Source organism: Chelonoidis abingdonii, chromosome 19, assembly GCF_003597395.2.
Source record: "Chelonoidis abingdonii isolate Lonesome George chromosome 19, CheloAbing_2.0, whole genome shotgun sequence".
Lineage (NCBI taxonomy): Eukaryota > Metazoa > Chordata > Testudines > Testudinidae > Chelonoidis > Chelonoidis abingdonii.
In genome coordinates, this window is record NC_133787.1 from 40,209,895 (window position 1) to 40,236,024 (window position 26,130).

Sequence of the window (26,130 nt, forward strand, 5' to 3'; positions counted from 1 at the left end):
TGCTTTACTGCTGAGATCATGCTGAGCTGATCCCTGAATGTATTGGCTGTCTGGAGTGTGAGTAGCTGCAGTGGTCCCATTCGGTCACTGTCTTGCAGTCCAGTCCACACTGCTCGGTGGAGCTGTCCTAGAACAGTGCTTACTGTGCCATGTTTAAGCACAATCGTTCCTCTTCTCTGTGTAGCTTGGTGTGTGTGAGCAAACCCAGCTGCCTGCTTCATGCACTGGAGAATGACTCTCCGGTAGAAAACTGACGTGTCCAGTCCATGAGAGACCCCACCACAAAAACCAATGAGCACAGCACAGAACTCTTGGGATCTGCCAACCGCAAACTGGTATGTGTGTAGCCCAGCATTTGTAAATGTCTCTTCAGTAACATGGTGCCTAACACATCCCTCCACTTGTGCGTGGTTCGGCAGGAGCCATATGCTCTCACAGACAACGAGTAAAACAATGTGCGAAGGGGAGAAGCCTCCTAAAGACAAGGATTCACAAGCTGTCATTGGGTGCCTGATACTCCTCAGGCCTGGCGCTGTGACCCTCCAGGTGTCCAGCACCCACTCAGATTGGCAAGGCTTGCTCTGAGCCAGGGGCTCCTTTTTCACTGAGTGACAGTGGGTGATCTCCAAGGGTGAAATTCACCCCTGGGCTAAGGGCTGGCCCAAGCCCTGCACCACTTGGGGCTGCAAGGGCACAGACCTTGTGCTGGGCCTGTGCCCAGGGGTGAATCTCACTCCACCTGAGCAAATGGGGATTTCTGTTGAAACCCTCCTGGAGCAAATCTGCAGGGCTCTGCAGAGTCCACTCGCTGTTCTGGACTGCAGCCCCACACCGCAGTGCTGCAGCTCCCTCACTGCCTGCCGGCTCTTCCAGACCCGTGTACAAGACTTTGACCAATGCCCTGCTTGTGGGTGTTGCATGAGCTCTTTGTCTGGAAGTCACTTTGAGTGCTATTGACTAAATAAATGGCATGTTAATAGCCCAAGCTCCCTTGTGAACACAAATCCAGTATGTGGCTTTGGAGTTGTGCTATCACAGAAAGTGCAGCTGGAAAGGGCCTGTTAGGTCATTTTATCCTCCCGCAGGGCCAGTGCAGGATTGTTCCTATAGTGTTTTCATTAGTGCTTTAGCCAGTCTAATTTTAAATGTCCCACTTTCCTTGAGAAGAGGATTCCGCATGCTAATAAACCTCACAATTAAACAGTGTCCCTGAAGTTGATCTGACTTTCCCTTTAATTGGCCCCCCATCACCACTGGGGTGCTGCAGTAACTCCTTTCCCACTGTGATGCTTACACATAGGGGTTTATCCTATTTCTCCTCCCGCCTCTAATCTTCATTTAGCCCAGCCAAACACATTTCATCCCTTGAATCTTTCCTAATAAATCAACCCCTCCCACCCCATCAGACCATTTGTTGCTCCTCTCCAGATTTCTGTCACTTTGCCAACAACTTTCTGGTGTTGAGAAACCCAGGATATTTGTACTTGGACCACGTCTCACGTCGGCGGCCACACCTCAGTATCCCCATTTCACTGATGAGACACAGAAGCTGAGTGACTCGCCTAAGATTGCTCCTCAGGGGACGAGTAAAGCCCAGCGCTCCTGACTCCTGGTTCAGTGCCTTGTCCATTGGCCCGCTGAGGAACGTACCTAGAATTCTAGCTTTTGATTTCCCTTTTCTGACATGACACCTCTACATGTGCAAGCCAAATGAGAATTGGGATTTTAGCATAAACCAACATAGCCATACTGCACTCTAAGTGTTCATCCAATTTGCTATCCATTATTAGCCCTTAGCCTTTTCCCACATTACTGCTTTCCAGTTACCTGCCTCCCATGGAATATCTGTGTTTTGGGCTATTCCTCCCCGAATGGATTAGCTGCAACTGTCCAGGTTGAATCTCATTGTATTTTCTGCCCACATTTCTACTCTCTCTTGGTCCGTGGGGAGTATTTTTCTGCTCTTCCTGGTATTTGTGATGCTTCCCAGTTGAGTGTCATCTGCATAGCTAATTAAATGTGCTGTTTACCTAAAAGGCTGATCCCCACTGCATCCAACTTCTCTGCCCCCTGTGCCCTCCAGCCTCAGTCCGTTGCTGTTCTCATTACTGTAAGAACCCGCAGGACCAGAACCTGAGACTATGGGGGTGCCAGGCTATGACATGTCTGCATCGGGTTTCCACTGGGGGACCCTGTGGGGCTAGACACTGCAGGAAATGAGTGGCAGCCTCCTCACAGCCCACTGATTGGCCCAGGCTGGTGTATAAAGCAGGAGGTCATCTCAGGGACCTGTCTGAGTAGTGACGCATACTGGCTACTTGCTTCCACTCCGGACGTTGGCTTGCTCTGAACCCCAGACTCTGGCTTCTGTCCCTGGCTCAGCCTTGACTCTGCTGCTTGCCTCCTGTCTGCAGCTTGGTGCTTGATTCTGACTTCCTGGAACCCTGACACACAATTCTTCCACTTGCCTCCTGACCGCAGCTTGGTAACTGACCTGCGCTCACAGGCTGCCCATGGCCCGGCCGGACGTTACCTATCATTGCAGTGTAATCCACATGACAGTGCAGCATCTCCAAGACAATTAGAACGAACTGTTTCAAGTGAAGTTTTCTGAGACTGTGACCAATGTTTTATTCATGCTCTCGAGGTACCACAGTACTGCGTGCCACAAGGGCCTTATCCAGCATGGAAGGAATGCAATATGTGCAATGCAGTCCCGCTCCTCAGGAATGATTTGTCCTCCTTAAATCCAAGCTGCTCATTACTTCTGGTGCTGTCATCTTCTAGGTGCTTGGTATTTGTTCCATTGCTTTACTAGGGACTGTAGGTAGAGTTCTTAGCCATTGCCAGGAGCACCTGCTTCTGCTCCTGCTCTTACCCCTTTGAAAAGGACATTTACCGCATTTGCTTTCTTCCACCTACTGGTCCCTGCCTGGTTTTCCATGATTTAATCAATAATAGTCAGTGTTAGAGGAAGATTATAACAATTTAACACTTTTCCTCTGCAAAAGCTTGAGCGTAGGCTTGGCTGGATTAGATTTTTATTGATAAATGTCAGTAAACATTGATTTCACTGTACGCACACACACACTGATAGACAAAACAAGTTTCCATCTATGATGATCAAGATTTACAGGTAGACAAAGTAAGAATACTGCTGCTTGAGAACTTAGAGTTTGATTTAAGGATATTTCCTTTGTATAGTTTGACATTTTGTGTTTTAATGGTGATAAAGCTTTAACTTTTTGAGTCACATGTACTGTCATTAAATAATTGTCTAATCCCCGCTTAATTTCCTGAAACTCTGAACATTCACATGGATGACATAAAAGTATATTCTTTTTGTTTTATCCATTTTGTCACAGCCTCCATCTTACAGAGTGATCTCCTGGGTTCCTATGTGATACTTTAAGATTAGTTTTTTGGGGATGGGGGGATTACTTATTACTTTTAGAATATCTATACTGTGGTAGGGCCTACAGTCTCCAATCTCATAGTGCCGGGCCCTGTAAGAACATAGGAAATAGACCTTTCTCCTGAGCTGACATTTCTTCCACTTGTGCGGCGAGGAATGAAGCAGATGCATGGAATAGAAAGCTCGCTATCTGTAACAAACGTGGGCATGAGGCAGCATCTGCTAAACCTTCACATTTTCAAATCAACAGGCGAGATACCTTATCCCCCAGAGTCTTAAGAGAGCTAGTGGAGGAGTTACCTGAACCACTAATGTTAATTTGTAAATTAGCTGGGGCGATTCCTAGGGGCTGCAAGACTACCAATGTAAACGCCAATATTTGAAAAGGGTAAAAGGGATGATCTTGGGGTTACAGATGGGTTAACCTGATGTTGAGCCAGGCAAAATTAGAGAACTGTTAATTCAGGACTCTGTCAGTACAGCATTAGAGGCTAAAAATACAATTAATGCCAGAAAGCATGGTTTTGTGGATGGTAGGTCTTGTCAGACAAGCCTGTTTTTGTGGGGTTTTTTGACAAGTTTACAGGTCTGGTTGATAAATGCAGCTGTGCTGATACAATATACTCAGATTTCTTTAAGGCGTTGGACTTAGTACGACATGACATCTCGATTAAAAAAACTTGCATCATATGGAATTAACAGGGCACATGTTAGATGGATTAAAAACTGGCTCACTGACAGACCTCAAAATGTAGTTGTTAATGAGAGATATCAATGAATGGGGCCATTACTTGCTGGGGCCCCCCAAGGATGTGTTCTGAGTCCAACTCTATTTAAAATATTTATCAATGATCTAGAAGAGGATATAAAATCTCTTCTGATAAAGTTTGCAGACGTCACAAAGATTAGTCTGGTAGTAGATAATGAGAGTAGAGTGATCTGGTTCACCTGGGTAAATGATCACAATCCAACAAAATGCACCTTAGTACAGCCACTGCAAGGTAATATGTCTGAGAACCGAGAAGGCAGGATATAGCTACAGGATGTGTCTTGGAAAGTGGTGAGTCTGAGAAGCGTTTAGTGGTCATCTTAGGTAATCGCCTCAACATGTGCTCAGTGCAACGCTGTGGCCGAAAGGGCTAACGTGACCCTTGGATGTGTGCAAAGGGGACCATCTAGTAGAATTACGGAGGTGAACGTGCCTCTGTACACAGCATTGGTAAGACTGCTGCTAGAACACTGTGTCCGCTTCTGGGGTCCGCACCTCAGGAGGGATGTGGAAATCCTGGAGATAGTTCCAAGGAGGGGCACAACAATGGCCCCGGGTCTGGAAAACAAGCCTTGTGGTGTGAGGCTGGTGGGGCTCAGTCTGCTCAGTTTGTTGAAAAGAAGCTGTGCCCTGAAACGCGGAAAGGAGATCTGAGCTGGGCGGGGGTTGGGGGGGCATCTTTCCTACCTTGCTGACAAGGCAGAACAAGAATCAGTGGCCGGAAGTTGAAGTTAGACAAATTCAGCCTTGAAATGAGATGCCTTTTCCTAGCTGTGAGGGTAACGAAATATTAGCACAGCTTCCCGGGGAGCTGGCAGCCTCACCACCACGTGGGGCCTAGAGCCATGCTTTAATCCAGCTTCTGGGGAACATTCTGCAGCCTGTTATACAGGAGCTCAGCCCACATGGTCACAGTGGGCCCTCTGGCCTTAGACTCTATGGCAGGGGTGGGCAAACTTTTTGGCCTGAGGGCTGCATCGGGTTTCATAAATTGTATGGCAGGCCAGTTAGGGGAGGGGGTCATGGCCCAGCCCCGACCTCCTATCTGCCCCCCCACAGGACTCCTGCCCCATCCAACCCCCCATGTTCCCTGATGGCCCCCCCGGGACCCCTGCCACATCCACACACCCCTGCTCCCTGTTCCCTGACTTTCCCCGGACCCCGGCCGCCCCATCCAACCCCTCTTCTTATTCCTGAGGGCCCCCTGGTACCCCTGCCCCGTCCAAACACCACTTCTGCCTGACTGCCCCCCCGGGACCCCTGCTCCCATTCAACCCCCTGTTCCCCCCCGACCGCCTCAACCCCATCCACCCCCCTGACCACCCCCCAAACTCCCCTGCCCTCTATCCAGTCCCCCTCTCCCGCTCCCTACCCCCTTACTGCTCTGCCTGGAGCACTGGTGGTTAGCGGCACTACAGCCGCCGCTGCGCTGTCCCAGGAGCTCACAGCCCCGCTGCCCAGAGCATGGCACTGGCGGCAGAGAGAGCGAGCTGAGGCTGCGGGGAAGGGGGAACAGCAGGGAAGGGGCCGGGGTAACCTCTCGGGCCAGGAGCCCAGGGTCCGGGCAGGACGGTCCCAAGGGTCAGATGTGGCATGCGGGCTGTAGTTTGCCCACCTCTGGTCTATGGGATCAAAGTGTAAATAACTTACAGGCAAATACACTAGCGGAGTTCTAAAAGCAAAGCTTCAGGAGTTTGATTTATAACCCAAATGCCCAACGTTCTGCAGCTGCCAGAGGAGCATTAACCGTGTCTGTTTCTCCCTTCACAGAGCTTCCCCTGACCCTGTCACCCTCAACAGAAGCACAGGTATGTCGCTAATATGATTTTTCAGAAAACTGTTCAAGCAAATAAATCTCATGGTGTGGGTGTGGATGTGTGTGTGTGTGTGTGTGTGTGGATGTGGGTGCGGGGGGGGTGTCTCTGTGTGTGTGTGTGTATGTCTGTGTGTGTCTCTCTATGTGTGGGTGGGTGTGTCTCTGTGGGTGTATGTGCGCGCGTGCACAGACGGTTCCTTTTTAAACCCAAACAGAGCTCTGCTGACAGCATTAGCGTTGGGAGTGAGGCTGGAGATGCTCATCCCCTTGCTAAACCAGCTGTTTCTTGCAGCATCCTGGCCTGTACACCCGCTGGGTCCTGCAGCCATCATGCATGATGAGGCTGAGGGAGAAGGAAGCATTGTGCCCTGTGATTACTGTGCACAAGAAAACTCCATTCAGAAAAGCATGATGTGGCCATTTGGGGAACTCCTCTGTCATGGTTGCAGGGCTAGCTGGGCCTCTCACTGTCTCCCGCTCAGTGTCAGGTCTCATGCCTTTCCCTCTCCTGGGGTGAAGTCACGTGATTCTCTCGCTCTTAGATCAGGCCCTGGGCTACATCAACTGGCGTATGGGTGATTGGACTGAGTTTGGCCCTTGTGGTTCTTCCCAGCGGGAGTCTGAGACCAGTGGGGATTCTAGACTGACCAGCCAGCCAGCTTCTTTAGTATTAACAGTAGGAAGAAATCATAAAAGGGGGGTTTAAAACAGCAAACAGTCTTCACCATGTCTGTCTTACTTAGAGGCTACCATTCCCTGATGGAAGCTTAGGAAAGCCTAACATCTCCAGACGCCCCAGTGCTGTCTGTGTGTCAGTCTGAACACCTCAGCAAGAGCTGCCTGACCTCCGGACACTCTGCCTTTTTAATGCTTCAGTCCTTTTGAGCTGCTGGCCCTGCACTGGGAGAGCAAGCTTTGTAACGGGGCTTATTGCTCAGGCATTGTCTCTTAACCACCCTGAAGAGTTTACTGGGAGTTGGCATATCTTGAACTATTGTTCTACTTCCAGCTTGTTTTTCCAGCAGCCTGCTGCGAATGTAAACCAACGCGTTCCTACAGTGAGCACCCCAATATCCATGTCACACACACAATTCATCAACTGTCACAGAGCAGCCCTGGGTCTGTCACACTCTTCTCAGGGGAAAGATTCAAGGACTGAGCTAAGGGTCAGTGATTGATTCTCCTCCTGTGTCATCATGTGCCATGACAGAGAGCGGTGAAGAGCCAGAAGCTGCTGTAAATATGGCCATTAAAGGTCTGACTGAGTGCACAGGTCATGACCTGCCCAGATACACAGAGCCAGAGTAGCCGGGAGGCCTTCCAGGGCATTCTGTCTCTCCCCAGGTTGCAGTGACTAGCCTCAAAGCATGAAAATAATGAGACAGGTGCAGCGCATCTTCTGGCATTACAGGGGATGGGTCCTTTCTGCAGCTGCCTGGTGCGGTGTCAGCAGGCTGGGCAATCGCTGCTCTCAAACCATAGGACCAGGTGTTTTGCTCCCTTTCCCTGCTCCATCCGCACCTGTTGCGTGTAAAGGAGCAGCAGCTCCATCCGCTGGCCTGGTTCCAGGTCACGGCTGCCGATCAAATGCCCTGCTGCAAACACTGGGTGCTGCTTTTACTGCCCTGGTTGCTGGGTGGCTCTTGTTTTTGAAATTGGACACGCATTTTTTTGCCCTCTGCCGCTGGCTGGGGTTTCATATTTTACAAGCCAATGAGACTGCAGCATGACTAACTGTGCTCAGTGAAATTGGCCAGAGAAAACGCCAGCCAGTTAGAAACACAGGAGAGCAATCAGGCTGCTTTCACTATGTTAGTAACCAATTGTAGAACTGCAGGAGAGCATTTGAAATGGGTTAATTGTCTTATGAACTGCAGTCAGATCTCCATGCTCTCCCCTCACCTTTTGATTCCCCACCCACGTACCTACTTTATCGATCTAGAAAGAATGACCTAACAGCCTGACGAGCAACTGCTCTTCCTGCTCCAGACCCCTGCAGATCTCAGTTTCCAGGGGCTGTATCCTCAGGGGGGAGCCCCACCCCAGGCCTTCTCAGGGCCAATTCCATGTGAAGCGACTGGAGCATGGCTGGTCCTGGAGCCATCATTCACAGTAACTGCCCACCATCTTAATGTGTCTCCTGCAGCTCTTTGCAGCACAGGATATTAAAACACTGGGTGACTGAATTATTAACCCATCTAAGTTATTAACCAATCAGAAGGCTTTTACTATGTTATTAACCAATTGTAGTTGATAAAATAATAATCAGTCATTTTGCTGTGAGAAGAATATCTGTCTGTATGTACAAATAGTAAATGAATTCACAGGACTGTGACTCTTTTGGGTAATGTTGCTCACTAATTTGACTCCTGAACCGCTGAAGTCTATCACTGTCCTAGGGTCAATGGAGCCACTGGAGTCTTTCTGCTGACTTCGGTGGGCTTTGGATCAGGCCCCAGATCTGCCTTAGCAGCAAGGTGTAGGCAGAGATAAGCTATCAGTGCAGTGGCCTTTTGTACACTGCCGCGCGCTGCATTTGCATGGGTCAGGAATGTGTCATGGTCCAAAGTTCAGCCCATTTCTGGCTCCTCTCCACTCCCCCTGCCTCTCCTTTCCCGCGCCCCCCCTCTCCTCCCGGAGGGTCTGGGGTAGCTAACAGTGCAGTGCCTGTCGGTCCCAGCAGGACTGTCCGCAGAACCTCTGCTGCTTCTGTCCCTCAATCCCCTGGGCTGGCTCATGCTTCCCTCCACTCCCATGATAATGGAGTCATGATAAACAGCAAAGGCCTGGAAGATTCCTGGGGGGCACGGGAGGCAGCCATCTTCATGGCTCAAAGAGCATCATAAGCCTCTCACAGCCAGCATGTAAGGTCATGGGAGGCTGGGGCTGGGGGAAGGGGTATCCGTCACCATGTATCCTACAGCTCCCTCTCCACCCGCCTGCCAGCACCAGGAGCACTAGGGGACCCTTTTCTCTCATACCGCTCTGGGCAGCTTTGCATTTGCAGGCTTCCTGGGAAAGAGACGGCTGTATCTAATTCAGACACAGGGCTGAGGAGGCTGGGGCTGGAACATGGAGCTTTCACTTCCAGGTCACCTGCTGGCACCATCCCTGCTTGTTACTAATCATATCAGTGAGCCTCTCTGGGGGGATAGGGTGGGACAGGGGTCTCTCTAGGTGTGGCCAGACTCCCCCCAGACTCAGTACTACCCTTAGGGCAGGGGTTCTCAAACTGGGGGTCGGGACCTCTCAAGGGGTTGTGAGGTTATTACATGAAGGGTCACAAGCTGTCAGCCTTCACCCCAATCCCTGCTTCGCCTCCAGCATTTATAATGGTGTTAAATATATAAACAAGTGTTTTTAATGGGTACGGGGAGGGTCACACTCAGAGGCTGGCTGTGTGAAAGGGGTCACCAGTACAGAAGTTTGAGAGCCACTGCCTTCGCGGGAGCCAAATTTGGTAATACGCAGCAGGCTAACTAGGGGGTGCTACATGGTGATGGAAATCCTCCAAACGGCAGCGGTATGTGAAACGCACAGGCAGGTGGGGGGAAGGAAAGCATGATGTGATACCTGGCCCATTCCAGTGCTTGGCTACAGAGCTTTGTGATGCCCTCTCCCATGTCAAGTGCCCTCGCCCGGCGTCCTAGCGCTGAAGTCAATGTCTCTAGCTCTTCCCTGCCCTCCAGGCGGGCGGCATAGCAAAGCGCCTGCTGGCTGCCCAAGATGCAATGGGCAGATGGGTAAGGCTGTGGGCCAGGCATCTAAACAACACCGTGTGCCCTTCTGGCTGGCCACCTCTCCTGTGCGCGCCCTGGTGTTGTTTGGGGGTAGAGATCACAGTGCAGCTACACTGGATGTCTCAGCCTCCTCCCCTCCGGAGGCATCTCAGCATAACTGCCCTTTCCCAGGCCCAGCCTCAGCCTGTGCTCTGCTCTCCCGTTTCCTTACAGATGGTGCAGTCATTGGGATTTACCATTTACCGGGCGCTGGACTGGGGGCTGGATGAGAGCGAGGAGCGAGAACTGAGCCCCCAGCTGGAGAAGCTGATCGACCTCATGGCCAACAGCGACTCTGACGACAGCGGCTGCAGCATGGCGGACGAGGGCTATGGGGGGCAGGATGAAGAGGAGGAGGCTGTGAACGGGCTCCCACAAGCCGTGCGCACCTTCGGGCAGGCCATGAGGATGTGTGCCGCTCGCCTGACTGCCCCCCAGGAGGCACAGCAGCATTACCAGGCTGTATGCAGGGCCCTCTTTGTGGAGACGGTGGAGCTGAAGGCTTTTCTCACCAAGATCCGGGAAGCTAAGAAGGTGAGAGCCAGCCTTGTCTGCAGGAGCCTGGGGCGACCCGTCCTCCCCGAGAGCCAGAGCGTGTGGCAGTGATGCCCACACCCTGTGGTACTGCCATAGGGATCGACTGGGAGGCTTCTTCACCACTTGCCTTGCCCTCTAAGCTGCTGGTGCTGCACCCTGGCCCAGAGGGAGCAGCATCTCAGTGTTGAGTGAAATCACCCCTGAAGAAGTGCTGCTCTTCGTGTTGCATTAAGGACCTGATTCCCCACCACTTTGCTGCAGCGTTATGCCAGTGAGCGGAGTCACCCTGGTGTAAAAGTGAAGTAACACAGAACTCCCTAGGCTCCCCGGTGTGTAAAGCGCTGCTGATCTCAGGGCCCTGGTAGCTGGGCAGCTACTCCCTAAGAGAAATCCTTAGAAATCTGCACCAGGGTCTGGGGCATCCCTGGGATTTCCTTCTGGCTTTTGTTCTCCGGGGTGGCTGGTGAAAGCCAGCCATCTGATGCCAACAGACTAGACTGGCTTCTCCATTCCCACAATGGTTCCGGACTTTGCTCTCACCAGGTCACGCTCTCCTCAGTGATTCTGGTGCAGGGGCCATACAGTACCTGGCCCATGGCCTCATGTTCTTCCTTTCCCAAGCCTTCTGTTGAAGGGGAGGGTGTGTTGGGAGCAGGAACCAGCCTCCATTAGTGATACAAACACTCTGTATGTCTTAGTTCTCTCTCCCCGGCTTGCACAGCACTTTGCACAGGTTCATTGTGACCTCACCCCATGTAACTCACAACATCAAGGGCACAAGAGCAGAAGACTTGTGAGATGCCAGGTCAGGGTTGTCCCTTCAGACTCTTCTCCAGGGCTTTGTCCAGCCCAGCATTGGGTGACTCTGTTGGCGGGGTTCCCATGGGAGGCGACTCCCCAGGCTGATACATCTCACCATGAGGGAGTGTCCCCCGACATTCCTCAAAATCTCCCTTTGTCTTATTTCATCCCCTGGCTCCTGATTTATGCCCCAGTGCCACCTGAGACAGTCCTTCTACCTGAGAGGGAGGTGTTCTGAGCTCCATTTGATAGCGGAGACAGGATCCCAGTCCTCTGCCCTCTGCTCTGTCAGCCCACCTGTCCCCCTCCCCAGGCCTCTGTCCATGGTGTGCCAGGGCCCAGAGGAGGTAGCCTGCCATGGGCATTTCGCCATGGTGCTGCTCCCAGGGCAGAGCCAGGATCGTATTTATAAAAATGGGACAGGGGGAGAAAGCCCCCTGAGACCCTCGATAGCTAGGCAGAGAGGTGGTTCACTAGCTTTCTGTGAGAGGTTTCCCTATATTCTGGTGTGGTGAAGGGTGCCCGAGTCCCCGAGCCCTAACACAGCGCTGCCATTCAACAGCTAATTTCAGCTCCTCTGTCTCATTTTAAAAGGCCGTGTCCCACCCCAGCCCTGACTGATAGTTGCCCATGCAGCTCCCCAGCCTGCAGCTTTCCAGCCCAGGGCCCAGTGTGCTCAGTCGGCGATTCCCAGTGCAATACCTGCGGCCCCAGTGAGTATCTCAGGTCTGCCATCTGGTGGCCAGATAGCACAGAACACTAACGCGGTTCTCTGGCCTGACTACTGCTGCGGCAGTGTGCTTGCTGCTGTATGAGACACACACATGGCCACGTCCCCGTCCCAGAGCTTACAGTCTTTAGTGAGCAGCTAGTGGGGTGGGGGGCTAGCGCAGGGGTCCCTGAGGAGGAGAAGTAAAAGCAGCAATACAGGAATGGAACTGTGTGAATCAGAGCACCCCGCTTACTGCTCCATTGCCAGACCCAGAGGGGCCAGACCCTCGATTCTCTGGGAAGGCCTGGACTGGCGGGAGGAACCTCACTAGTTACGTGCAGGTCTGGGAGGGCAGGAGTCTGAATCTTTGGCTCTTCCCAGTGTACCGAGCTGCTCTAGCCTGAGATGATGATGATGACGGGGGTTGTGATAGAGCCCAGAGGCCCCGGTCAGGGCAGGGCCCCATTGTGCTGTGCACGAGTACAAGACTGTCCCTGCTCCGCAGAACTTAGCATCTCACCCACCAGCAGACCCAACGGGGGGAGAAAGGGAGGGTCAATCTGGCAACAGCAGGACCCCAGGTTGCAGAACTGAGTTGTGTGCATCAGTCGCTGGCTTTGAGTCTGTTTGGTTTGCTTTTCTCTGCCTCTCCTCCCAGAGGTTGTAACGACCCCCTGGCATGGCCACTGTGTGTGGTGCTGTGTGAGACGTAGCTCCTGCCCCCCAAGAGCTTATAGGCAAACAGACCTGACAGGACATGCAGGGGAGTCTCCAGGACGCTCCCCGAGGCCCAGCATTTGCCTTTGCAGGGGAGTGAATCTGCTCTACAGCGTCACCATTCCCTATGTGACAGGCGGCGTGTTCAAGATCTCATTGGCATTGGGGGGTTTGGTGTCTTGTGGCACCTGCTCTGACACAAGTGAGGCAAACCTGCAGTCCCAGCCTCAAAGGGGTTAAAGTTTAAGCTACAGTTTCCTAGGATTGCCTTGAACTCCACCCTTATGGGTAATCACAAGGCAATAATCTGTTCCAGGAAGTGAGCTCATAAATTCAATGGCAGAGGCACGTGGTTAGGAATTGATGGGGTCAGCAGTGTTACCAAAGAGGCTGTCACTTGCTAATTAAACTTATGAAACAGCTCAAGAAAAATGTCTCCACCTCCCCTTGCTCATCCATCCCGACACTCGTGTCTCCAGCAATGCCTGGGGCATGAGTTGTGGTGGGCTCCAGAAATGCCACGTAGGGAGCCTGATATCCTGCTGGGCATTGCTGTGCCTGGTGGCGGGGAGAATTGCTGAGATGCTGTGGGGCTGCGGGGGAGGCTGTGACCCCATGTATAGGATGGGAGGAAGCAGGGACCCACTGACTGCAGTGACTAGGCATGTGACAGGGAGGTTCAGCGGGTGCTCTGCCCACACAGCCTGAACACTGGAAGGGAAACCCTGTATATATTTGGGGTCACAAGATGATGGCAGGACCATGCAGGTACCCCATGTCCACATGCTGTGGCTGCCCTCTCCACATAGGCATGAGTACCCATTTCCCAGGGCAGCCTGGAAATAAGGCGGGACAGTCACTAACCACTGGGACAATCTACCCAGGGTCGTGGCGGAGTCTCCATCACTGACAACTTTTACATCAAGACGGGATGTTGTTTTAGAAAATCTGCAGTAGGGCTTATTGTGGGGCAGTTCTCTGGCCTGTGCTATCCAGGAGTGAGATTGGATAAGCCCAGGGGTCCCTTCTGGCCTTGGAATCTATGCAGACCCTCTGACACTGCAGCTCCTGGGCACAAACAGCAGGGCATGAGAAGGTTCCCCCAAGTCCTTCACAGCAGGCCCACACCTGCCCAGACGCACTGTTCCTGCTTGTAATGACATCCAGGAGGCAGCTGCAAGCAGCCAGCATGTTATTACCCAGCTCCATACAGCAGGCACGCAGGCCATGCAGGATGGGTCAGGCTGTGGGGAAGGTTTAAGGTTGCCAAAGATGATCTGATGCAGGCAGAACAGGCGAGGTGCCAAGTATTGATCTAGAGCTGCTCTACCCACTCTGATGACTTCCTGGCTCTCCCGGGTAGTTTAACAGGCTGGCCCAGGTCCTTCCATGTGAGGGAAATGCACCTTCCATTATTTCAGCCACGGGTTAGAAAGTCTGCAGCATATTCCCAGGTGCAGCCCCGGGCAGTTGTCTATGCACCAGCCAGAGTGCAGGGCTGGTCAGATGGTGCATGGTGGAAGCAGATGATGCTTCAGCATCACGTGAGATGAGCCTGGGAAACACAACCGCAATTTGCCAGCAATGATAGGGTCTCAAGGTTTTCTCAGTGATGATGAGGCTCTGATCTGTGGTGGGTTTATTAGCAATAAATTATAGTTCTCTTTCCTCTGCTGCTTGTCATTCCAAAGGATCCCAGAGCGTGTTCCAAATTACACACACAGGTCCAGTGAAATGCAGCCCCCTCTGGGGGGGCAGGCAGTAACCATCTATCCATCCCAACGCTATAGGACGTGACAAACCCTCCTCTCCCAGGAAGTGCCAAGGGACCTTTAACATCTGGACCAAACAGGCAGGGCCTCAGCTTGCCAGACAGTAAACTGCATGGAAATCGAAGTGTCCAGAGCTTCTCTTGGGGCACACGTTGCTGCTGGGGAAGACACAGGGGCTGCGCTCAGAGTCCATTCCAGGTGCTCTCAAAATCCAGGAGGAATGCGAATCCATCTCCCACTGTCCCCCACAGGTGCTGCCATATGGCTCAGTTGAGATGGAACAGTCCTAGGATGTATTTGGCGAGACCCACAAGCACAGACCATGAAGGTTCCCTTGGGGCCTAGCATGCTCCTGGCTAAGAACCTCTCCCCGAGCTCCAGTCAATGGCACCTGGACGGTCTTCTTGCCCAGATCTCTACCCTAAGCTGTGATTAACAGGCCCTGGCTAGGGGAGTGGGTGGCTGGGGTCAGACCCAAGGCATGACCAGACTTGCTGTTGATGCAGAGTAGCATCTTGAGGCAGGGACCATGCCTTCTTTCTGACTTGTACCTGGCCAGGCATATTCAGTGCCCAGTAGGCTGTGGAAGCTGAGCCTTGTGGAGCTGTGATGGGACTCCTTGGCACCACAACCCCCTAATGAGAGTGTAATTGTATCCAGGGGGAAGGACTGGCAGTGGGGGCAGATGGGGGCCGACGATCTGGGCACTCTTTCCTCGTGTCCAGGAGTCCCTCTTTTTATGATACCGCTTCAGCCAGAATTCTCCTAGGAGCATGTTGGCCTGGTGAAGTGCTAGGGACCCAGCATGGGGAACGTGACATGTCTGTGCTGCTGCAGATGCTGAGGAAGCTGAGGGAACAGGAGGAGGAGCTGGAGGAGAGGTCGACGGATGAGCTCGATAATCTGCGGAACACAGACTGGGTAAGTGGCGCAGGGTCGTCTCCCTGCGGGCGCTTTGATCAGCAGCTCTTGCCTTGCAGGAGACAGAGGTAGTGAGGGGCTCATGGAAACTTGTCAGGGTGTTCTTGTTTTGGCAGCCTAATGAACAGAAGAAGCACTTGGGGAGAAGGGCTGGGATCCCGCGGGCCCAGAGGTGTGGGAACCTGCAAACCCTGGTGGCTTAGACGTGTCACAGGGGAGAGCAGTCGTTTCTGGGACAGCAGGCACTGGGGTGCTGCAGAGACAACGTGCTCAGCCCTGCAGATTTATATCATCCTTGCAGGGCCGGCGCTTCCATTTAGGCAACCTAGGCGGTCTCCTGGGGTACCAGGATTTTTGCCATCCTTGGCGGCAATTCGGCGGCGGGGGGTCCTTCCGCACTTTGGGTCGTCGTTGGCAATTCTGCAGCGAGTCCTTCACTCGCTCCGGGACCCGCCGCCAAAGTGCCTCGAAGACCGGGAGCGCGGAAGGACCCCCCCTGCCGCAGAATTGCCGCCAACGACCGGGAGCGCGGAAGGACCCCCACCTAGGGCGCCAAAAACCCTGGCGCTGCTCCTGCACCCCTGGCCAACAAAGGGGATGCTGATGGGGCATTCCATCCAGCCTGGCATGATGGTGCGGGTGAGAGATCATCATGAAAATGGGGGACCAACTGGGGACCCCTTCAAGGACTGGATACAGATCCTTGAGAGAGGCAGAAAGATTACTGCCATTGCAGTCACTGGAAGGAGTGCAGAGAGTGTAGGGAACACGGAGGGGAGTGTGGGAGTGGGGGGCACTGGGACAAGTCATAGCTAGAGAACGGGGCACTGACCCTGCCTCCCCAGCATCAGGGTCATGATCCAGAGCCCCCACCCCACCTCCCAGGGAGAGGAGAGCTGGGAAGGAATCGGGCACCTTTCCAGTACAGACACTGCCCTCTCACCTCAGCCTGCCCAGCCGGGAAAGCCACACTAGCCAGGCCATTGGCTTTGGCATGGACCAGGACATGGGTGGTGAGGCCCAATGGTTGGATCAGCGGTGCTCAGAGCCAGTGTTAGGAATCAGGAGCCCAGTGAAGGGCTCAGGAATCAGGAGGAGGACTGGAACAGGCTGGAGCAAGGCAAATGCAGGAGAGATCGCAACTGCGGGCAAGTGCATTGAGCAGCCATTGGCCAAGTGCTGCTGCTGGGCTTCGAAGCAGCCCTGGCAATGCTGCTCAGCCAGGCAGGCCATCTGGCCACTTTCGGCTGTGGTTGTCAGTTAATCCCAGGCCCAGCTGCAGGCCCTCATTCCTAACAGGCTTCCGGGCATAGTCACATGCTCTAGACGAGAAGCTGCTTGGCACCCTCATCGGAGTTAGAGATGGGAAGGACGCTGGGAGGTGACCCCGTCCATCTCCCTGCCAGTGCAGGACTGTTCCTCACACCAGGGCTAAGCATGCTGCCATCCCCCCGCCAGGTCAAGTCCCAGTGTGTGGGGGGGGAGCACACAGAGCCCCCGCTGGGCTCCGTTCACAGGGCTCATGTCCCGTGGTTACCCAGGGCTCCTTTCCCCTATGAGGAAACCTGGGATGCCGCGGGCTCATCTCCTCGGTAAGGGGCAGTTGCCCATTGTCTCTGTTCCAGGCCCGGCTGTGGGTGCAGCTGATGCGGGAGCTACGTGACGGTGTGAAGCTGAAGAAAGTCCAGGAGAAGCAGTACAACCCACTGCCCACCGAGTACCAGCTGACGCCCTTTGAAATGCTGATGCAGGACATCCGGGCACGCAACTACAAGCTTCGCAAAGTCATGGTGAGCCCAGCCATGCCCAAGGGGCCTGAGCCACGGTCAGGGCGTGACTGCCATGGAGTGCAAGGGTCGCTCGCTCCTAGTGACACACCATCTGCCTTTGGGCTGGAGCCCCCACCACCTGCACCTCCTGGACTTGTTGATGCTGAAGGCCTAGCTCATTGTAGGGCTCATGCTGCTGCTGGGACACCTCTCTTTGGGCATTTCAGAGCCACCCCCAGGGTAATACACGCCCCTCCACTTAGACCAACTCACCCTAGTGCCTCTGCAGAGCCAAGAATCCTAGGACTGGAAGGGAGTTTGAGAGGTCTGTGATGGGTTCCCCCCAGGGTGCCACCCAGAACTGAGGTACCAATGAGCCCCCTGACCCGCCAGCCTGGGCTCCCTCTCACACTGTTCTGCTGTGACGAACCCTCCAGCCTGCACTTTCACCAGCATTCACACAGGTAGGGACACAGCCAGCTGCAGTTACATTCAGGATCTCTAACCTCCAGCTTCCCAGCCTGGGACCCAGAGCAGTCCCACCCTGCCCTGGTCAAATCTGGCCAGTATATGGGTTTAATGCCGGGTCCGCCTCTCCCTCAATGTGAAGAGGACAATGCACATTTGTGGCAACCAAGCCGAGATTTCCCCAAGCACTGCAGTCAAAGTTCACTGGTTTAGAGTAAAACAAAAACAAATTTAACAACTACAAAAGATACATTTTAAGTGATTATAAGTGATAGCAAACAGATCAAAGCAGATTATCTAATAAATACAAATGTAAACTAAGCTTAATATACTAGTGAGATTGGATATGAATAGCAGATTATCACCCTAAGAGATGATACAAGCAGGCTGCAGATCTTCAAGGGGCAAGCTGCCCTTGCTTTGCAGCTTGGAATCCCCAAGTGTTTCATACACAGGCTAGAAATGCCTTTAGCCTGGGTCCAGCACTTCCCCCAGTTCAGTGTTTGTTCCTCAGGTGTTTCCAGGACTCTTCTTGTGTGGGGAGTGAAGAACCCCAATGATGTCACTTCCTGCCTTATATAGCTTTTTGCATATGGTGGGAACCCTTTGTTCCAAAGCTTGGTTCTTAGGTTGGTCTGTGGAAAAATACTGACATCCCAAGATGGAGTCCAGCATCATGAGGCCAGGTCACATGTCCTTGTAGAGTCACAGCAGCCATTGCTCACAGGTGTCTGGAGTGTTCTCGGGACAGGGGCAGCTCTAGGTATTTTGCTGCCCCAAGCACGGCAGGCAGGCTGCCTTCGGCGGCTTGCCTGCGGGAGGTCCCTGGTCCCACGGATTCAGCGGCAGCCTGTGGTCGGTCTGCCGAAGCCATGGGACCAGCAGACCCTCCACAGGCATGCCACCGAAGGCAACCTGCCTGCCACCCTCGCGGAGACCGGCAGTGCGCCCCCGTGGCTTGCCGCCCCAGGCATGCGCTTGGCGTGCTGGTGCCTGGAGCTGCCCCCATCTCAGGAAGGCTCCCCAGGTGGGAGATAAACTTCTCCTAAGGCCTATTGTTCTCCCTAATGACTCATTGCCCTGAATAGGCCCTTCCCAACCAGATATACATCCTGTCTAGTGGGCCTTACCCACATGTAACTAGATTTGAAGTACAGATACATAGTTAGTATTTATAACTTCAGATAAAAATGACACATGCATACAAAGAGGATAATGATATTCAGCAAATCATAACTTTTCCAATGACACCTCACATGACTTATCATGCATAAAATACATCATAATATGCTATAACCATATCATAATAGCCTATGAAGAATATGGAGTGCAGTGTCACAAGGTCATCTAGTCCAGTCCCCTGCAGTGAGGCAGGACTAAGTATTATCTAGACCATCCCTGACAGGTGTTTGTCTAACCTGCTCTTAAAAATCTCCAACATGAGATTCCACAACCTCCCTAGGCAATTTATTCCAGTGCTTAACTACCCTGACAGGTAGGAAGTTTTTCCTAATGTCCAACCTAAACCGCCCTTGCTGCAGTTTAAGTCCATTGCTGCTTGTCTTGTCCTCAGAGGTTAAAAAGAACAATTTTTCTCCTTCTCCTTGTAACAACCTTTTTTGTACTTGAAAACTGTTACCATGTCCCCTTTCAGTCTTCTCTTCTCCAGACTAAACAAACCCAGATTTTTCAATCTTCCCTCATAGTTCATGTTCTCTAGACCTTTAATCATTTTTGTTGCTCTTCTCTGGATTTTCTTCATATTGTCCACATCTTTCCTGAAATGTGGCACCCAGAACTGGACACAATACTCCATCTGAGGCCTAGTCAGCACGGAGTAAAGCAGAAGAATGACTTCTTGTGTCCTGCTAATACATCCCAGAACAATGTCTGCTTTTCTTACAACCGTGTTACTCATATTTAGCTTGTGAGCCTCTCTGGCCCCCAGATCCCTTTCTGCAGCACTCCTTCCTAGGCAGCCATTTCCTGTTTTGTAGAGTCATTAACTCTCCCTCCTCTCTCTGCCCATCCCTCCCCCTACCAGGTGGACGGCGACATCCCCCCCAGGGTGAAGAAAGATGCCCATGAACGCATTCTGGATTTTATACGGTCACGGCCGCCATTGAAACAGGTAACGTCCGTGTGAACTCTGTAGTGCCCGGGCCATGGGCTTCTGACTGACCAGGTGCTTAGGGGCACATGAGAATCCTCAGGAGGAAACAGGTTCTAAATCGCTGACTCAGTGAAAGAGCCTCCCTAGTGAAGGGAGAGGCTGTTGCACTGTCTGGATTTGCTAGTGTCAGGTGCATTGCTCCAGTGTCCCCTTGTTACCCGGGGTTATCAGAACCCCAACAGGTGGTGTAAGGAATAAATCAACGGGAACTCAGCAATTCTGTCGGACCAAGGAGAAATGCAGGTCAGCGTGCTTTTGTCTAACACTGCCGTTTATTAGATTTAAGCACACAGAGATATAAGCAATAGGTTTAAAACATCCCAGATATTTACCTATACTCTGAGACGGTATTGAGTAATCAATGACAGATCAGTGCTGACCAAACGCTCCCAAATACCCTGTATTATCTGAACTTTTTATAACTAACTTCTACTAAACACATAGTAGGGGTCATTATAACCTAAGTCATCACTTTTCCTAACTTTCAGTAAACTTTTACTATCAGAGGCATCTAGACTCAAGGCTGTCCAGCCACATATCTTTGTTTCACTCTCTGTTATTTACTTTTTCTTCCCTCCTCCCACACTGATTAGCAAAACTGCCAGTAGCTATGACCTTGCTTCTGAAAGCCTGTCTCCACATTAACCCTTAATTAGGTGGTGTTCTCGATCATTAATTCAGAGTGGCTGACTGCACATAATATGGTTACAATTAGCTTGATCACATTCTGGGGTATATACTCCCCTCAAATCCAGCGCAACGCCCGTGTCCCGTGCAGTGTCCCAGCACTGGAGACCGCTTTCTTCTCCGCTTGTCCTGGGAGCCCACTTCCAGGGCACTTTCCCCTTTTCCTGACACTTGCCTAGTGAGGAGGAGCAGATGTGAGGGCCCTGCCTGCTGCTGGCTGGAGCTGCGGAAAGAGGCTCAGCTGGGACCCTGCTGGCATGAGCTAGTGGCGCTCTTCCTTCACCTGGAGAGCCCTGGAGCCTCCCCCTAGAGTAACACTGTGCCCTCATGGCTGGCTCCAGGGGCAGCAGCATCGGCTTTAGGACCGAGAATCCCAGCGCTCTCTGTGGGCCCCATTGTGATCTCTGCTCCTGGGGAGGCGCCAAGCCCATTACATGAGATGATAGCGCAGTCATGGCTACTCCCCTGTCCGACATGAACAGGCAGCCTGGGGAGACGGCAGGTCTCTGGCCAACAGTGCTCTGCCTCCACAGGCCACGCTGTACTTGTAAAAACAGGAGTGGCAGCCATGTGACCTCTGTAAAGGAAGTGAGGGGCTGCCATGGGGCTCCTGGCAAGTCGTCCTTGGTTGGGTAAGTTTGGGCAGCCTAAGTTCACAGATGCCCAGTGCAGCGTCTCTGTTCTAACTGGCCTGTCTCGTCTGCTCCTTCCCCTACTGCAGGCATCTGAGAGGCGGCTGCGCCCCATGCCCCAGAAGCAGAGAACGCTCCACGAGAAGATTCTGGAAGAAATCAAACAAGAGAGAAAACTTCGCCCAGTCGAGATGCGGCACCAGGGTCAGAAAGGTACTGTCCCAGCCCGCCCCAGCGGGGAGCCACATAGCCGCATGGTGCCATTCAGCACCCCTGGCCTTGCCTCAGCATGTGGAACTTGTGGGGCCCCCGAAACGCTGGCTCATCTGTGAGAGTCCTGAGGGGGGATGCAGGGCGCTCTGCTGGCAAAGAGAAATCGTAGGCTGTCAGGGAGCAGCTCCAGCCCTAACCCCCAGAGGGCGCTGTTGAAACATGACCCATTCCAGATGTTCTGTACAAAAACAAACACCAGGTTAACAGTGCCCAGCACTGGCTGCCAGCAGGATTTGAACCCAGAACATTCCCAGAGCTTTACTAGCCCCCTAGCCCGCTCAGCTCTCCTCTCCCCCATGCAGCTTGCACGGCTCCTCCCCCTCACCGCCCCTGTGCAGCTGCTCTGTGCTTGTGAGGAAATTCAGAGGCCACGACTGCCCCAATTTGAGGGGAAGGCATGACGGGCAGCTCTACCCCACAGGTAAATTCCTTCCCGCTGCCTGCTGAGACATAGCACTCCGGCCTCGTTCGCTGCATGAGTCCAGGTCTTGTGTGGGGTGCTAGCACCCATCAGCCCTGTCCCCCAGCCCCATGGCTGGGATGAGGAGTTCCCTGCATTGTGCTCTGTCCATGCAAAGAGGTTTCATACTCACTTCTCTTCCATATGGGCTCAGGGGACTGTTTGAAACTGCAGCCCCCTCTAAGGTATCCCTAGACCACAGGGAAGCCCACCCCTCTAGGTGGATGCCAACCCCCCATCCTCCTACCAGCCCTGCCCTGAGCACCCATGTGAGTCTCTCCCCTCCCCTGCCTTGCAGGTTTTGGCTCTCTGCCCTGCATCCTTAATGCCTGCTCCAACGACGTGAAGTCAACCTCTTGCATCAACCTCTCTGTACCCGACTCAAGCACCCCAGCCCAGCGCCTGCGGCCAAGGGTTCTGCTCAAGGCTCCAACGCTGGCCGAGATGGAGGAGATGAATATCTCTGAAGTAAGCGTTGGTTTTTTTCTGTGGTCACTGGTGGGAGGGTGCTCAGGATTGCTGGTATCGGTGCCATTTTCTGGGGCAGCGAGGGGCTGGCTGGCAGGGAGACACAGCCCTTGACATGGGCGCAGCAGCATGGCAGAGGGGCTCTGTATCTGAAAGCCAAGTGCCCTGTGTCGCTTTCTGGGCAGAGCTCACCTTCAAGCCTGCCGTGTGACCCTTCTTGATGTCAGTGGCCCAGTGTAGTCAGGAGCTCTTCTGTTGGCTTTGGCGGGAGCAAGAGAGGGCTCTGCAAGACTGGCTGGGCCAGGGTCAGGAATTGTTTAGGGTAAAGGGGGGCAGTCCCTGCCTGCCCCCTGGCAGCCCAGAGGGCATGCCCGGCCTTAGCTCCCCCTGAGTGGGGCCGCAGTGGGTTCATGCGGAGAGCCCAAGGCAAGGAAAAGCCCCCCCACACACACACTAATAAATAGCATGTGGCCTTCTACTAGAGCTTCAGGCCAGCACAAAAGTTCCTGAGGCCTTCACCACAGGGCCCTGGGTCAGCTCCCAAACTTAAAGTTCACAGACCCTCTTTGGGTAAGCTGGTTTCCCAGAGCCTGAGGAAAAACCAGCCCCACTGCTACCTGCGTGACTTCTGCTCAACTTCCTCTTCCTGTTTCTATAGCCCATCTCTAGGGCGGGGCAGGGCCTCTTTCATTACCCCCCAGGCTGGCCCAGCTGCAGGCTTCCGCCTATCCCGCAAAGGGATACTCCCTTCCCAAGGGTGATGCCTTTCACTTCCAGGTCACCGGTTCAAATCCAGCCCAGGACAATAGGGATTACAAGCTGTTGCTTTCTGCTGGCTAGTCTCTGGCCATCCCACAAAAACAACTAGCAGAGCTGGCCTCATTAGCAGTGTCAGCCCAGAAGACCTCACGGCTGGCTGGACAGGAGGGAGTGTGGGAGCTTGCGCTGAGGCCACAGGGCTGAAACTCCATTGCATCTTGCCAGCACTAAATTCTTTATTCAAAAAAATGAAGCAATGGCCCCAGGCTCCTAGCTGGGTGGGAGATCAGGCTCTCAGCCTCTCTGGGGCTTTTGTTGTGTTGTCTCCTTTCTTGGACTGACCAACCAGTAAAGGGTTTGTGTTGGCGTTGTCGTGGCACGATAAAAATGGCAAAAAGTTCAAAATACAAAGTAAGGAGATAAAGGAGAGAGATCTAAGTCAATACCGGAAAAGAATATCAAAAGGGCTTAGGTAGGCATCATATAGCAGGTCAGTAACCTCAGCGTCAGCAGTGTGGGGGCTGGAAAGTTCTGATAGGCCAGCGCAAGAGGAGCTGCCATTCAGTAGGTGTGCGGTGTCCTCAACTGCATCACAGAGAGCTGTCCCTGAGTCCCCAGGTGTGGCCATTTATCGCACCCTTGCCATCCTCCTCTGAAACAGTGGAGCTGGTCCCAGAGGCAGCGTGGCAGCCTGAAGCCAGGCACTCTCTCACCAGGCTGAGTGAGGAGGAAGGAGTTTCCTATAGAGGAGCAGCTTGTTCTCATTCCTCCATAGAAGTGGTCGGTAATGTGGCTCTGCTGATGAGATGGTGGCGAGGCCCTTCCATGTGTCTTTGACAAGTGCTGGGAGGTGGAATATGAGAGAGGGCTGGTAGCCACTTGGCTACTGTTGGTCTCATGGCTTGATTCAGTTGTATATTGTGGGTGGAGAGTTTAACCAGACTGAAACACAGAATTCTCCAACTGAGCAGCAGAGAGCTAGGCAGGAGCTTAGCGGTGTTTGAGAATGCAAGTTGAGCATGTAAGCTTATGTAGGAGGACATTTCTGCTCTTAATTTTCTGAGCTACCTTGGGGAGGTGATCCTGGTAGGTCGGTGTGTGGATTGTGCAAGGGCAGAGTTACTCCAAGATATACAGGCTTTGGATCATGTGTTAGTCATTCTCCATTCAAGAAAGTGTTGAGTTCTCAAGACGTCTTGAGGTGATGGAGACAAAAGCATGAGACAACACAATCTTTGACATACTTAAGTCGCCTTTTCTTGCAATAGCCACTGACGGCTGCTGTGTGTTAGTTCAGTCTTATTGTGGTTTCTGTCTCTTGAAATTAGGCAGATGTCATCTACATATTTGAATTACCTTGAAATTGTTGTAGGCAGATAATCCATAAATACAATGAAAAAGATTGGAGCAAGAACAGATAGATCCCTGACGGAGTCCATTCTACTGGATCCGGTATGTGCTCAGTTACAAATGCTCCTACTAGGTCTGAAGCCTGCCTGGTCATCACCCAGAGGATCCTTCTCCCAGAATTAGTTACTCCAGAAGTCTGTAAATGTGGCTCAGAAGTGATCTAGGATGGTAGCTAGCTGGAAGGGGTTTCCTGGCTTTGGTGGAGCTGTCACCCTAGCTTTCCACCATAGCTTAGGCATCCTGTCCAGTTGGATGACACAGGATATGAAAGCAGACAGCGATTTGATGCTCTTTTTACCAAGGTGTAGTAACATTTCTGGTGAGACCTTGTCAAGGCAACCTGCCTCCCTGTGGCTCTGTGCTCTCTGTGTCCTTGCTGTGGGCATCCATGGCAGTAACAGAGCGGTCATCCGTGGCAGTAACAGAGGGGCGTTCCGTGGCAGTAACAGAGTGGCGCTCCACGGTGGTAACAAAGTGGGAGCTCCATTTTCTGAGCAATTTGTCTTTTTGCTCACTGTACCTAGACAGGGCCATAAGGAAGCAGCTGATGGTGAGTGATGGGACAGCCCTGGTGATGGATGGGATCTGTGCAGTCATCTCTCCAGTACCATTTTCCCAGGGGGTGGATCGCACCACCCAAGATGCCCTCTCCATGGGCTCTCTGGGCACAGTAAGGTGTTGACGCTGCCTCACAGTGGGTGCAGAAGGCACCAGCCAGGCTGAGTCAGGGACCTGGCACTCCAGAAAGCTGCCTGTTGGCAGCTGCAGGACAGGGGCACTTTTACAGCAGGTCCCCGGCCCAGGGCCTGCGTGTTCATGTTGCTCTGTATGACTTTGCAGGAGGAGGAGTCTCCAAGCGCTGAGATGGGGAGGGAGCCTGGCTTAGGGCTGCCCCTGAAGCGTGATCGCTCCTTCTCTGAACAGGACCTGGCCCAGTTCCAGAGCGAGAGGGGCACCAGCCAGCCCGATTCAGGGTATCTGGTACCATGGGAGTCTGAGCCAAAACCCCGCTCAGATAGCATGAATACTGCACGGATCAGCATGGAAACCAAGGGCAAGTTCCTCCTACCTTCCCTTCCCTTCCCCTCCCCAGCTGATACAGCCTCCCTGTCTCCCCCACCCCACTCTCTGGAACTGCACCTGCCTAGAGCAGCTGTCTCTAGAGGCACTGGGGATTGCACCTGCAAAGGGGACACAGGTGCAATCTTAGTTCAGGTCGCCATTCCCCCTCCCCCATTAATGGAAGGTGCCCCCCCCCCCCCCGGAGACTTTGCAGTGGGGTGCCAGGCTCCATACAAAGTCTGGGTTTGGAGACCAGCCCTTGTTTATATTGGCTTGCCAGGAGCTGCCCAGTGCAGAACCCTTCAGTGGTGCTGGAACACTTCTTCTAGTGGGGGAGCTGTGCCCCCCCTTGCCCCGTCCATGCCCCTTGCTGCCCCCTAGAGCCAGGACCAGGAGCAGGGCCGTGGCTCCAGGATGGGGGGATGCGGCAAGGGGACCAAGGCTGGGGCCACAACTGGGGATGTGTGGGAGCCCTAGGTGCAAGGCTGGCAGCTGGGACCCCGGGCACAGAACCAGCAGCTGGGACCTCGGGCACAGAGCCAGCAGCTGGGACCCCGGAAGCGGGGCCAGGAGTAGAGCCCCTGTAAATCCTGAACCCTTCGTTCCCACACCTGTGGAACCCTTTGCTGGTTAGCAAAGCCCAGAGTCTTCTGCCGTCTGTGGATGTTGTAGTGCAGCACTGGGCCCTGCAGGACACCCCAAAACCACCATCAGGGTTCTCCCTGCCTCC

The 26,130-nt window shown here is 53.2% G+C and overlaps 1 protein-coding gene across 2 annotated transcripts in view; it reads left to right on the forward strand.

Moving 5' to 3' along the window:
- Positions 1 to 26,130, forward strand: part of SPIRE2 (spire type actin nucleation factor 2) — a 42,729-nt gene that overhangs the window by 9,947 nt on the left and 6,652 nt on the right. Inside the window, exons 2-9 of one of the 2 annotated variants that reach the window (XM_032771398.2) lie at positions 5,955 to 5,992; positions 9,954 to 10,313; positions 15,156 to 15,239; positions 16,865 to 17,029; positions 19,521 to 19,607; positions 21,058 to 21,181; positions 22,000 to 22,169; positions 25,179 to 25,392. In XM_032771398.2, the coding sequence (XP_032627289.1) occupies positions 5,955 to 5,992; positions 9,954 to 10,313; positions 15,156 to 15,239; positions 16,865 to 17,029; positions 19,521 to 19,607; positions 21,058 to 21,181; positions 22,000 to 22,169; positions 25,179 to 25,392 (1,242 nt within the window). The remainder of the gene's footprint in view (positions 1 to 5,954; positions 5,993 to 9,953; positions 10,314 to 15,155; positions 15,240 to 16,864; positions 17,030 to 19,520; positions 19,608 to 21,057; positions 21,182 to 21,999; positions 22,170 to 25,178; positions 25,393 to 26,130) is intronic. The other variant, XM_032771399.2, reaches the window with a different exon arrangement.